Source organism: Entelurus aequoreus, linkage group LG21 (genome assembly GCF_033978785.1).
Source record: "Entelurus aequoreus isolate RoL-2023_Sb linkage group LG21, RoL_Eaeq_v1.1, whole genome shotgun sequence".
Classification (NCBI taxonomy): Eukaryota; Metazoa; Chordata; class Actinopteri; order Syngnathiformes; family Syngnathidae; genus Entelurus; species Entelurus aequoreus.
The window spans coordinates 11543535-11555866 of NC_084751.1; the positions used below are offsets into that span (position 1 = coordinate 11543535).

The 12332-nt window shown below is 38.7% G+C and overlaps 1 protein-coding gene across 2 annotated transcripts in view; it reads right to left on the reverse strand.

The window, feature by feature from the left end:
- Window positions 1-12332, reverse strand: part of osbp2a (oxysterol binding protein 2a) — a 41028-nt gene that overhangs the window by 2075 nt on the left and 26621 nt on the right. For both annotated transcript variants that reach the window (XM_062030941.1, XM_062030942.1), the window contains 6 exons: window positions 12058-12303; window positions 10043-10163; window positions 6933-7036; window positions 6755-6850; window positions 6499-6683; window positions 6204-6424 (listed from right to left, as the gene is read on the reverse strand). In XM_062030941.1, the coding sequence (XP_061886925.1) occupies window positions 6204-6424; window positions 6499-6683; window positions 6755-6850; window positions 6933-7036; window positions 10043-10163; window positions 12058-12303 (973 nt within the window). The remainder of the gene's footprint in view (window positions 1-6203; window positions 6425-6498; window positions 6684-6754; window positions 6851-6932; window positions 7037-10042; window positions 10164-12057; window positions 12304-12332) is intronic.

Below are 12332 nucleotides of genomic sequence, written 5' to 3' on the forward strand. Positions count from 1 at the left end.
TTGAGAAAATCCAGTGTTTTCAACGCTCACTAAGGGGGAATCCCCCTAGCCATATTTGGTATCATTGTGACGCCAAGTTTACCTACTTTCTAAAAATGAGCATGGAATTCCCGATGACGCCATTCTGAACCAATACAATTCGAGTTTTTAAACCTGTCCCGACGTAAACAAATCCGGCTTGTTGCTAACCGGAACACCGGTCGCTGTGAGGCGTACCCTCATTGGTTGAATCACCCCGCGCGGTGCATTGTAATATCATGGCTGCGCCCTGATGAAAAACAACACAGTAATTCGAGCGGAATATTATGTGAAAAAAGGTGATTTTCGAACATTTAATTATTATTTTTGTGGATAAGTTAGACTGTTTTACATTCCGTAATGGATTTAGAAGGTGGAGAGGTTACACAGGCAAGTGCGCTAAATTCACTGCAGTCTGCGAATCTTCTTAGTGCTGCTGGTCAGGAATATTACGGACAGCTGACCAGCTGACAAACTGACCAGTGAACAAAAAAACTGTGACATAACAGTGTTGAAATGTTTGTACATAACCGTTTTCAATAGAGTTGAATATATATTTTTCCTTTAGACATGGGATTTGACTTTAATTGTACCAATTTTGGTGTTGCTACAAGGACTTTTAAAGTATGGTTGCTATGGAGTTTTGTTTTGGAACATTCTGTTCTGGAACAGTAAACTTTAAGCTGTTTTTTCTCAAAACGGACCCTCAGACTTGGTCGACTTCAATCGGATGTAACTCGGTCATTTTCTGTCCGATTCCAACAAACCATATATCATTTTGAAGGTCTTTAGATGGAGAATGTGTAAATAACAATAACTCAGTTTTTAAAATTTCCTCATTGTGACTCATTTTGCCAGCACAGGTCACATATTACATACAGGTCACACAGAGGGTGACCGTATAAACAACTTTAACACTGTTACAAATATGAGCCACACTGTGAACCCACACCAAACAAGAATGACAAACACATTTCGGGAGAACATCCGCACCGTAACACAACATAAACACAACAGAACAAATACCCAGAACCCCTTGCAGCACTAACTCTTCCGGGACGCTACAATATACACCCCCCGCTACCACCAAACCCCCCCCCCCAACCCCGCCCCATCTCCCGAATTCGGAGGTCTCAAGGTTGGCAAGTATGCATACACGTCTTTAAATTTCTGGATTGATGAAGTAATGTGCTGATCATTCTTACTGGGGACCCTGGGGAAAAAGAGTTAATATGGTTCATGGGGACCAAATTTTTAATAATTTTGCATAATTCACACAAATTTGTACGTGACTACTGAGGACAATTTATAAAAATTTAAATTAAAATTAAAAATTCTAATGAAGTATGACATGATGGTCAGAATACAGCACTACAGCTGTCTTCTTATAGGAAGTTTCACCACTTTAATGTTAAAGCAAATCCTGCATCTTCTGTGACATTACTGAAAACTGCTATTTAGCAGGAATGAAGTTGTCTGCAACTCCAACTATTTATCATTTAAAAAGGTTTCCCTTTAGAGGCCTGTTTTTTTGTCCCAATACCGTCAGAGGTCCCATAAAGGTGACTGTGTAAACAGAGCGACGTCCCCATTAAGTAAGCATTGCCGGAACACACACACACACACGCACGCCCGCACGCACGCACGCGCACACGCACACACACACACACACACACACACACACACACACACACACACACACACACACACACACACACACACACACACACACACACACACACACACACACACACACACACACACACACAGTCACGCTTTCTTAAGAAAACATGACCGTTAACTAGTACAAAGGAGATGCATTTTTTATCAGATTGTTCAACTGGTTCAGCCCCACATGAATGCAAGAATACCTGTAGACCAGGGGTGCCCACATTTTTTCAGCAGGCGAGCTACTTTTCAAATGACCAAGTCGAGGTGATCTACCTCATACATGTACATTATACATATATACAGTACAGGCTAAAAGTTTGGACACACCTTCTCATTCACAACTCAACTGAACAGTTGATAAAGCAAGAAATTCCACTAATCAACAAGGCACACCTATGAAGTGAAAACCATTTCAGGTGACTACCTCTTGAAGCTCATCGAGAGAAAGCCAAGAGTGTGCAGTAATTAGAGCAAAGGGTGGATATTTTGAAGAAAGTACAATATAAAACATGTTTTCAGTTATTTCACCTTTTTGTGTTAAGTACATAACTCTATATATTCATAGTTTTGATGCTTTCAGTGAAATAGTCATGAAAATAAAGAAAACGCGTTGAATGAGGAGGTGTACACATATACACACACACATACATACACGCAGAGGTTCTTAACCTTTTTGACCTCGGGCGCCTAACTTTTCCATAACAGAGGGGCCTGTGGCCCATTAAAAAAATACTGAATTAGTAATCTCACTCTTGATTTTAAATTGCATTCAAAAATTATATCTAACCAACTTTCAGTTTAACAGGATAAACCTTGTCCAATTATATAAAACCATGTGTTAAACGCAAATATTCATATCACGGCTTAGGTCAGGCTAATAACAAAAATAAATACTAACCAAATAAACTGCACAAGAAGTGACTCATAAAAACTGATGACATTTAAATTTACATACCGTTATGCAGTGCTTAAATAAATGCATTCTAACTAAATTAATAATTAATAATACATATGTAATAAACTTTAATTAATAAATACAGTATATGTTTCTGTCACTAAAACTTAAGTGCAAAGGAAAATACATCTTCACCACTTTAGTCATGCGCATAAGAAATCTTCTCTTTGAATTTTAGACTAGACTTCTTCTGTTTGATATTGTCATTACTGCCATAAGTGGTGAAAAGGTGTATTACAACTAAGCAACACCGCAGCCCATACAGATCACAGCTGAGAAACAGATATTTTGGTTAAAAAACAATGTCTTAGTGCACAGAGTGTTTCATGATTGGATGACTTAAGTGTTGAAGAACTTGACCTGAAACCCATTTAAAACCCTTGAGAAGCGCCACTCGCCACCTGTGTTGCCACAGTTACCTTGAAAAAGTAATTGATTAATGACTACTGATTACTCCTTTAGAAAGTAACTTAGTTACTTTACTGATTAGTTGATTTTAAAAGTCACTAAGTTAGATTACAAGTTACTTTATTAGTTACATTCAGCAGTGCAGCTACCGACATTACACCCGCCGCCTCAACATAAAAATGATAAGCAGTTTTGCCAATAATCACTTTATTTAACATCAACAACTGCACTTAACATAAATACTTGTTTTACATATTAAAAAAATAAATAATGACAGTCTTTCTTTACTGGACATAAATACTTGTTTTATCTATATATATTTAATTTTTTTTTTTTTTTTTTACAGCAGTTGACATAAATTCTTTGTTTTTTATCAAATAAAATAAATACTGTCTTATTACCTGACAGTTAATACTGCAATGGCAAAACCTAGAAATATAATTGTAACTATTAATTTATGTTTAACATTTCTTATGAAGACTGAACCTGTTGTTCACAACATCAGAGCAGCTGGGCGTTGTTTTACTCTAATTGTTATAATCAAGTTATGAGTCAAACAATGTGTGGGGCGAGTAAACCAGTGGTTCATTAACAAAAGCCTCTCAAACCTCTTGTCAGAAAGTATATTCCTCATTCAGTGCGGCTTTCAGGTTGCTCTCCATCTGTGCATACTCCATCTCCAGGTAAGACGAAAAGGATGTTCTGTGAGGCAAGTCTGCCTTGATCGTAGCGAGGATCGTGTTTATTATGGCACGAAACGAGGGCGAGTCAACTGTGCTTTAAGGGCAGCATTTCCTCGACAACATACTGCCCGACCAACTTCTTTAACTCCAAATAATGACTGTATTCCCAACTTGAAATCGCGCTTCTTGTCCGCCCTCCATTGTTGTTTACTTCGTGTGTCATCCTCATGCTAAAAACGTGACTTGTCGCTTACGTGACGTCACTTTCCAAAACGGCAAGAAGAAATTAAATTTATTTTTAAGAGGGAAAATTAAAAAAATTTAAAAATAGTAGAGATGTCCGGTAATATCGGACTGCCGATATTATCCGCCGATAAATGCTTTAAAATGTGATATCGGAAATTAACGGTATCGGTTTCAAAAAGTAAAATTTATGACTATTTAAAATGCAGCTGTGTACACGGACGTAAGGAGAAGTACAGAGCGCCAATAAACCTTAAAGGCACTGCCTTTGCGTGGCGGCCCAATCACATAATATCTACGGCTTTTCACACACACAAGTGAATGCAAGGCATAATTAGTAAAAAAGACATGCAGGTCACAGTGAGGGTGGCCGTATAAACAACTTTAACACTGTTACAAATATGCGCCACACTGTGAACCCACACCAAACAAGAATGACAAACACATTTTGGGAGAACATCCGCACCGTAACACAACATAAACACAACAGAACAAATAACCAGAACCCCTTGCAGCACAAACTCTTCCAGGACGCTACAATATACACCCCCCCGCTAACACCCCCCCACCCAACCCCGCCCACCTCAACCTCCTCATGCTCTCTCAGGGAGAGCATGTCCCAAATTCCAAGCTGCTGTTTTGAGGCATGTTAAAAAAAAATAATGCACTTTGTGACTTCAATAATAAATATGGCAGTGCCATGTTGGCATTTTTTTCCATAACTTGAGTTGATTTATTTTGGAAAACCTTGTTACATTGTTTAATGCATCCAGCGGGGCATCACAACAAAATTAGGCATAATAATGTGTTAATTCCACGACTGTATATATCGGTATCAGTTGATATCGGAATCGGTAATTAAGAGTTGGACAATATCCGAATATCGGCAAAAAAGCCATTATCGGACATCTCTAAAAAATGGTAATGCACAGTGACTTGGATTAAATCAACTTTAATCTGACTACTGGTTTGGAAATAGTTAGATTTGTCGTTTATGAAAAAAGACGTCATATTAGACCAGGGGTCACCAACGCGGTGCCCGCAGGCACCAGGTAGCCCGTAAGGACCAGATGAGTAGCCCGCCGGCCTGTTCTAAAAATAGCTCAAATAGCAGCCTCTAATTTTAAAATTTTATTTATTTACTAGCAAGCTGGTCTCGCTTTGCCCGACATTTTTAGTTCTAAGAGAGACAAAACTCAAATAGAATTTGAAAATCCAAGAAAATATTTTAAAGACTTGGTCTTCACTTGTTTAAATAAATTCATTAATTTTTTTACTTTGCTTCTTATAACTTTCAGAAAGACAATTTTAGAGAAAAAATACAACCTTAAAAATGATTTTAGGATTTTTAAACACATATACCTTTTTACCTTTTAAATTCCTTCCTCTTCTTTCCTGACAATTTAAATCAATGTTCAACTAAATTTATTTTTTTTATTGTAAAGAATAATAAATACATTTTAATTTAATTCTTCATTTTAGCTTCTGTTTTTTCGACGAAGAATATTTGGGAAATATTTCTTCAAACTTATTATGATTAAAATTCAAAAAGATTATTCTGGCAAATCTAGAAAATCTGTAGAATCAAATGTAAATCTTATTTCAAAGTCTTTTGAATTTCTTTTAAAATTTTTGTCCTGGAAAATCTAGAAGAAATAATGATTTGTCTTTGTTAGAAATATAGCTTGGTCCAATTTGTTATATATTCTAACAAAGTGCAGATTGGATTTTAACCTATTTAAAACATGTCATCAAAATTCTAAAATTAATCTTAATCAGGAAAAATTACTATAAATTATTTTATTAATTTTTTCAAAAAGATTCGAATTAGCTAGTTTTTCTCTTCTTTTTTTCGGTTGAATTTTGAATTTTAAAGAGTTGAAATTGAAGATAAACTATGTTTCAAAATTTAATTGTCATTTTTTTCGTGTTTTCTCCTCTTTTAAACCGTTCAATTAAGTGTAAATATCATTAATTATTAATAATAACATAGAGTTAAAGGTAAATTGAGCAAATTGTATCAAACTGGTAGCCCTTCGCATTAATCAGTACCCAAGAAGTAGCTCTTGGTTTCAAAAAGGTTGGTGACCCCTGTATTAGACTAACACGTGCGGCATCAGTGCTCGCTACTAACCGCTATTTCCGAAGTTGCACTTCCTGTATGGGCCATGTGTCCCAATACTTGTGTCTGCATAGCATATTCCTGTGATCTAGCATTGACTCACCTTCCTGCAGGGCTTGGGTGGTTTGCACCTCCCTCCTCTTCCTCTCCAGCCTCTGGCATTCCTCCAGCCGCTGCTTGTGGGCGTTGGCTTCGTCCCACAGCCCGGCCTCCATCAGCCGCTGGTCGGGACGCAGGCGACTGTCGGTGGGCGCCACGCCGTCTTCCAGCTCGTTCAAAGTCAAAGCCAAAGCTGAGAAGTAGTGCATGTTCTCTGCGTTATCCCTGCGGAGAGAAGTGACAAAGCGGACGTGTCAGATGAAGTCCTCGAGACGAGAAGGTCATGAGAGTGAACATACGGGAGGGGGTATTTCTTCCACAGAAGTTTGGACGGGAGAGTCTGATAAACTGTCTTTTGTTTGCCTTCGGAGCCTCCGCAGCCTTGACTGCTGTTCACTATCTTGCCGCTCTCCATCTTCTCATCCCAGGTTCCTGACAGGATGTAATGTGCTTTGCCTTCTTTGTCCTCCACCACTCCAGTCACCTGGAGAAGGAGAGACATGGCTTGCAGCTCCAGCTCAAAAGGCGGGCAGGAGGACAGGCTGCGGTCCCTACCTTGCGTGGGGCGTCTCTGCAGAAGTAGCTGTAGGGGGAGAACTTGAGGTGACACATGTCCTTGGTGGTGCTGTTGACCACGTCGATGTCCCCTGACTGCCAGCGACATGACACAAGAGGACCATGAGGAAATTGTGTCGGACTTTCTTCAGCATGCATTTTCTGGTTTAAAACATACCTGGTCAATCCAGAGTTTCCCTACGATAATATTGTGCACCGTTGACGTGACTTTGCTCCACACGTAGTGGTTCCCACTGGAGTGGAACTGCAAGTGAATGTTTCCTATTGTAGAGGGAAGCACAAACAAAAGCTTGGACACAGTTTTATACTTAGAGGGAATAATTTATGATGAGAATGAAGCACAGTAAAGAACAATCACTAAAGCGGTTCCTTTGCACGTCGCTAAAGATGTGAAGTGAAGTGAAATATATTTATTAGAGATGTCCGATAATATCGGCCTGCCGATATTATCGGCCGATATATGCGTTAAAATGTAATATCGGAAATTATCGGTATCGTTTTTTTTATTATCGGTATCGTTTTTTTATTTTTGTATTTATTAAATCAACATAAAAAACACAAGATACCCTTACAATTAGTGCACCAACCCAAAAAACCTCCCTCCCCCATTTACACTCATTCACACAAAAGGGTTGTTTCTTTCTGTTATTAATATTCTGGTTCCTACATTATATATCAATATATATCAATACAGTCTGCAAGGGATACAGTCCGTAAGCACACATGATTGTGCGTGCTGCTGGTCCACTAATAGTACTAACCTTTAACAGTTAATTTTACAAATTTTCATTCATTACTAGTTTCTATGTAACTGTTTTTATATTGTTGTACTTTCTTTTTTATTCAAGAAAATGTTTTTAATTTATTTATCTTATTTTACTAATTTTTTTAAAAAGTACCTTATCTTCACCATACCTGGTTGTCCAAATTAGGCATAATAATGTGTTAATTCCACGACTGCATATATCGGTTGATATCGGTATCGGTTGATATCGGTATCGGTAATTAAAGAGTTGGACAATATCGGAATATCGGATATCGGCAAAAAGCCATTATCGGACATCCCTAATATTTATATAGCGCTTTTCTCTAGTGACTCAAAGCGCTTTACATAGTGAAACCCAATATCTAAGTTACATTTAAACCAGTGTGGGTGGCACTGGGAGCAGGTGGGTAAAGTGTCTTGCCCAAGGACACAACAGCAGTGACTAGGATGGCAGAAGCGGGGATCGAACCCGGAACCCCTTAAGTTGCTGGCACGGCCGCTCTACCAACCAAGCCATACTGTGGTGCCCAAACAGTGGAAAAGCCAAGGTTTATCCACTTACTAAAACCATAAAGCCCTTTTAATGTTGATTTATTATTTGCATACTTTGTAAATGCAACATTTTGTTTATAGAAGAAGTTAATTCACAACAAAAGACTTACACTTATAGATATTATCGGCCGATAAACGCTTTAAATTGTAATATCGGAAATTATCTGTATCATTTTATTTATTATCGGTATCGTTTTTTTTGTTTTTTTTATTAAATCAACATAAAAACACAAGATACACTTACAATTAGTGCACCAACCCAAAAAACCTCCCTCCCCCATTTACACTCATTCAAACAAAAGGGTTGTTTCTTTCTGTTATTAATATTCTGGTTCCTACATTATATATCAATATAGATCAATACAGTCTGTAAGGGATACAGTCCGTAAGCACACATGATTGTGCGTGCTGCTGGTCCACTAATAGTACTAACCTTTAACAGTTAATTTTACTCATTTTCATTAATTACTAGTTTCTATGTAACTGTTTTTATATTGTTTTACTTTCTTTTTTATTCAAGAAAATGTTTTTAATTTATTTATCTTATTTTATTTGATTAATATTTAAAAAAAGGACCTTATCTTCACCATACCTGGTTGTCCAAATTAGGCATAATAATGTGTTAATTCCACGACTGTATATATCAGTATCGGTTGATATCGGGATCAGTAATTAAAGATTTGGACAATATCGGAATATCGGCAAAAAGCCATTATCTGACATCCCTACTTACAATATTAACTCAATACATTGTATTGAGTTTATTTATTTGCATGTAGAGTGCAATGGTAAATCTTTGTTTACAGAAGCCCTCATTTATTTTTTAACAATGAGTCTATACAAAGTGCAATTCATATTTGTTCCAAAAACAACTTTATAAAATGTTTCTAATTTTGCTAAGAGTAAGATGCGGTGTATGTTCATGCCATGTATATTGGGGCATTGTCTCCTTTCAAACTTTCAAACTACTATTTTTTTTTTATTAAATGAAAGCAAAATTTTGTTTGAATTATCTGTCATTTGTATTCATTGTTTTTTTTTAAGAAGTAGGGGACAAAATCATCAGGAATCAAATTTTTTGTATAAAATTAGGCCATATTATCCAGGCCTTAATCTCTAAAGGCTTAGTTGGCCACATGCGTGGACAGCACCTTTTAGCTCTTATTTCCAAAATTGTGTACACTTCTGAATTGGGTCTTATGGCCGCTTATGTGGACACTTATACTGCCATCTGGTGGTGTCAAAAGAGTATATAACATACAATGGAATTTGGGGAAAAAAGTGTAAAAATAAGAATTAGCATGTCACTAAACATGAAGCACACATTTGTTACTTATGGACTAAAAGTACATCATATAAAAAGATAATTCTTAGTTTTTATTCTAATTAGGGTCCAATAAGCTCAAATAGCAAAGAGAAATAAAAAAAGCATGTAAACAAACAGTTTGGGCCTTAAGAGGTTGACACTTTGGCATTGTTTAAGCCATTTTGTACCGCTTGTCCTGTTCGGGATCGCGGGGGGTGCTGGAGCCTATCTCAGCTGCATTCGGGCGGAAGGCGGGGTACACCCTGGACAGGTCACCACCTCATCACAGGGCCAACACAGATAGACAAGATAACATTCACACTCACATTCACACACTAGGGCCAATTTAGTGTTGCCAATCAACCTATCCCCAGGTGCATGTCTTTGGAGGTGGGAGGAAGCCGGAGTACCCGGAGGGAACCCACGCAGTCACGGGGAGAACATGCAAACCAGACAGAAAGATCCCGAGCCCAGGACCTTCGTATTGTGAGGCACACGCACTGACCCCTTTTACCACCGTGCTGCCCCATTTATAAGTCAGAAAAGATGAAATTCATCATAATTCCCATTTTAAACAAACAATGGATTACATCTGAACTTTTTGGTGGCGAGCATGACCAAGTGTGCTGAAGCGGTTCCTCACCTAGCGGCATGACAGAAACGTACTTCCCACGGAATTTGCTATCAATAGTGATGGATTGCCACAGCGTCCATCCTCGCTGGGAGATGACGTGGTGGGCGGCGGCCGGTGGGTGATGACTCACCTGAGAGAGTACATGGCAACATGTTTATTGTATATTCACATGAGACCTGTAAATATGTGTATGGAACAAAAATCATGGTCCATGTCCACACAATGGCTATTTTAAAAATATTACGCAAAACTAGAGATGTCCGATAATGGCTTTTTTGCCGATATCCAATATTCCGATATTGTCCGACTCTTAATTACTGATTCCGATATCAACCGATACCGATATATACAGTCGTAGAATTAACACATTATTATGGCTTATTTTGTTGTGATGCCCCGCATCGTTATACTGACTAGAATGCTGCTTGATTAGCAGGTTTATGGCACCAACTGTTGCCCGATCGCTTGAGAGTGCATTATTATTGTTTGGACTAGGGTTGTACGGTATACCGGTACTAGTATAGTATCGCGGTACTAATGAATCAAAAGCGGTACTATACTCTATTTGAGAAGTACCGGTCCCCGGGCATGACGTCACGTCGTGACATTGCTGGTTTTACCAGCAGAGGAGCATGTTTGGCAGCGCACAATCACAGAGTACTTACAAGCAGACACAATGTGTAGACAGAAAAGGGAGAACGGACGCATTTTGGCCTAAAACTGACAATAAAGGTGAAGTTATAACACTGAAACACCCTCAGGAAGAGGTGCTTTAAGACATGGCTCGCTAGCTAGCAGCATACATCCATCCGCAGTCGGCAGTGTTTTAGCTACTTCTAAATCACTAATCCTCGCCTCCATGGCGACGAATAAAGTGAGTTTCTTACAAGTAACATTATCACTGGAGGACGAGGAATAGCTAAAACATGCTTCACTACACACCGTAGGAGGATACAATAGCTCACCGGCGTCACCGCTAACAAAAGCTAGCGCGCCTAAATGTAAACAAATGCCATGGGTGGATCTACACATGACATCCACTGTAATGATGCCAAGTATAATAGCGTATCTAGTCGATACTACTATGATTACATTGATATTTTTATCGTCACAAAATCTCTTTTCCTTTTTGAAAAAATCATACTATGTTTATAAATTTTAGGAAATACGTCCCTGGACACATGAGGACGGCCTAGTGGTTAGAGTGTCCGCCCTGAGATGGGTAGGTTGTGAGTTCAAACCCCGGCCGAGTCATACCAAAGACTATAAAAATGGGACCTCCCTGCTTGGCACTCAGCATCAAGGGTTGGAATTGGGGGTTAAATCACCAAAAATGATTCCCGGGCGCAGCCACCGCTGCCGCTCAATGCTCCCTTCACCTCCCAGGGGGTGATCAAGGGTGATGGGTCAAATGCAGATAATAATTTCGCCACACCTAGTGTGTGTGTGACAATCATTGGTACTTTAACTTTAAATCTGACCAATGTATGATCCTGTAACTACTTGGTATCGGATCGATACCTACATTTGTGGTATCATCCAAAACTAATGTAAAGTATCTTAACATCAGAAGAATAAGTGATTATTACATTTTTACAGAAGTGTAGATAGAACATGTTGAAACAGAAAATAAGCAGATATTAACAGTAAATGAACAAGTGGATTAATAATTCATTTTTACAGCTTGTCCTTCCTAATTTTGACAAAATAATAGAATGATAAATGACACAATATGTTACTGCATAAGTCAGCAGACTAATTAGGAGCCTTTGTTTGTTTACTTACTACTAAAAGACAAGTTGTCTAGTATGTTCACTATTTTATTTAAGAACAAGATTGTTCTTCGATTGCAATAAGAAACATATGTTTTATGTACCCTAAGATTTTTTGGTAAAATAAAGCCAATAATGCCATTTTTTGTGTATCGAAAAGTATCGAAATATATTTTGGTACGAGTACCAAAATATTGGTATCGGGACAACTCTAATGTGGACATAGACTCACGAGCGCTGTGGATGACTCACCTGCTCACAGATGGAGCGGTAGCCGTACTCCTCCAGGCGATCCAGCTCGTACGTCTCACCTAGCAGAGGGTTGAAGGGCTTGGCTGTGCGATGGACGGTGGTGGAGTAGGAGGACACGGAGAAGGCAGCCACCAGGCACATCTGCTCGAGGGAGGAGTCGCAGCGAGCCGCCCGGTCCAGCAGCTCGCTGTACTCCAGATCCTCGGTCAGGCGCTGCAGCATGGACAGCGGCTCGTTGAAGTTGACCTGCAAACAAAAGAACTGCGATGAAAAAA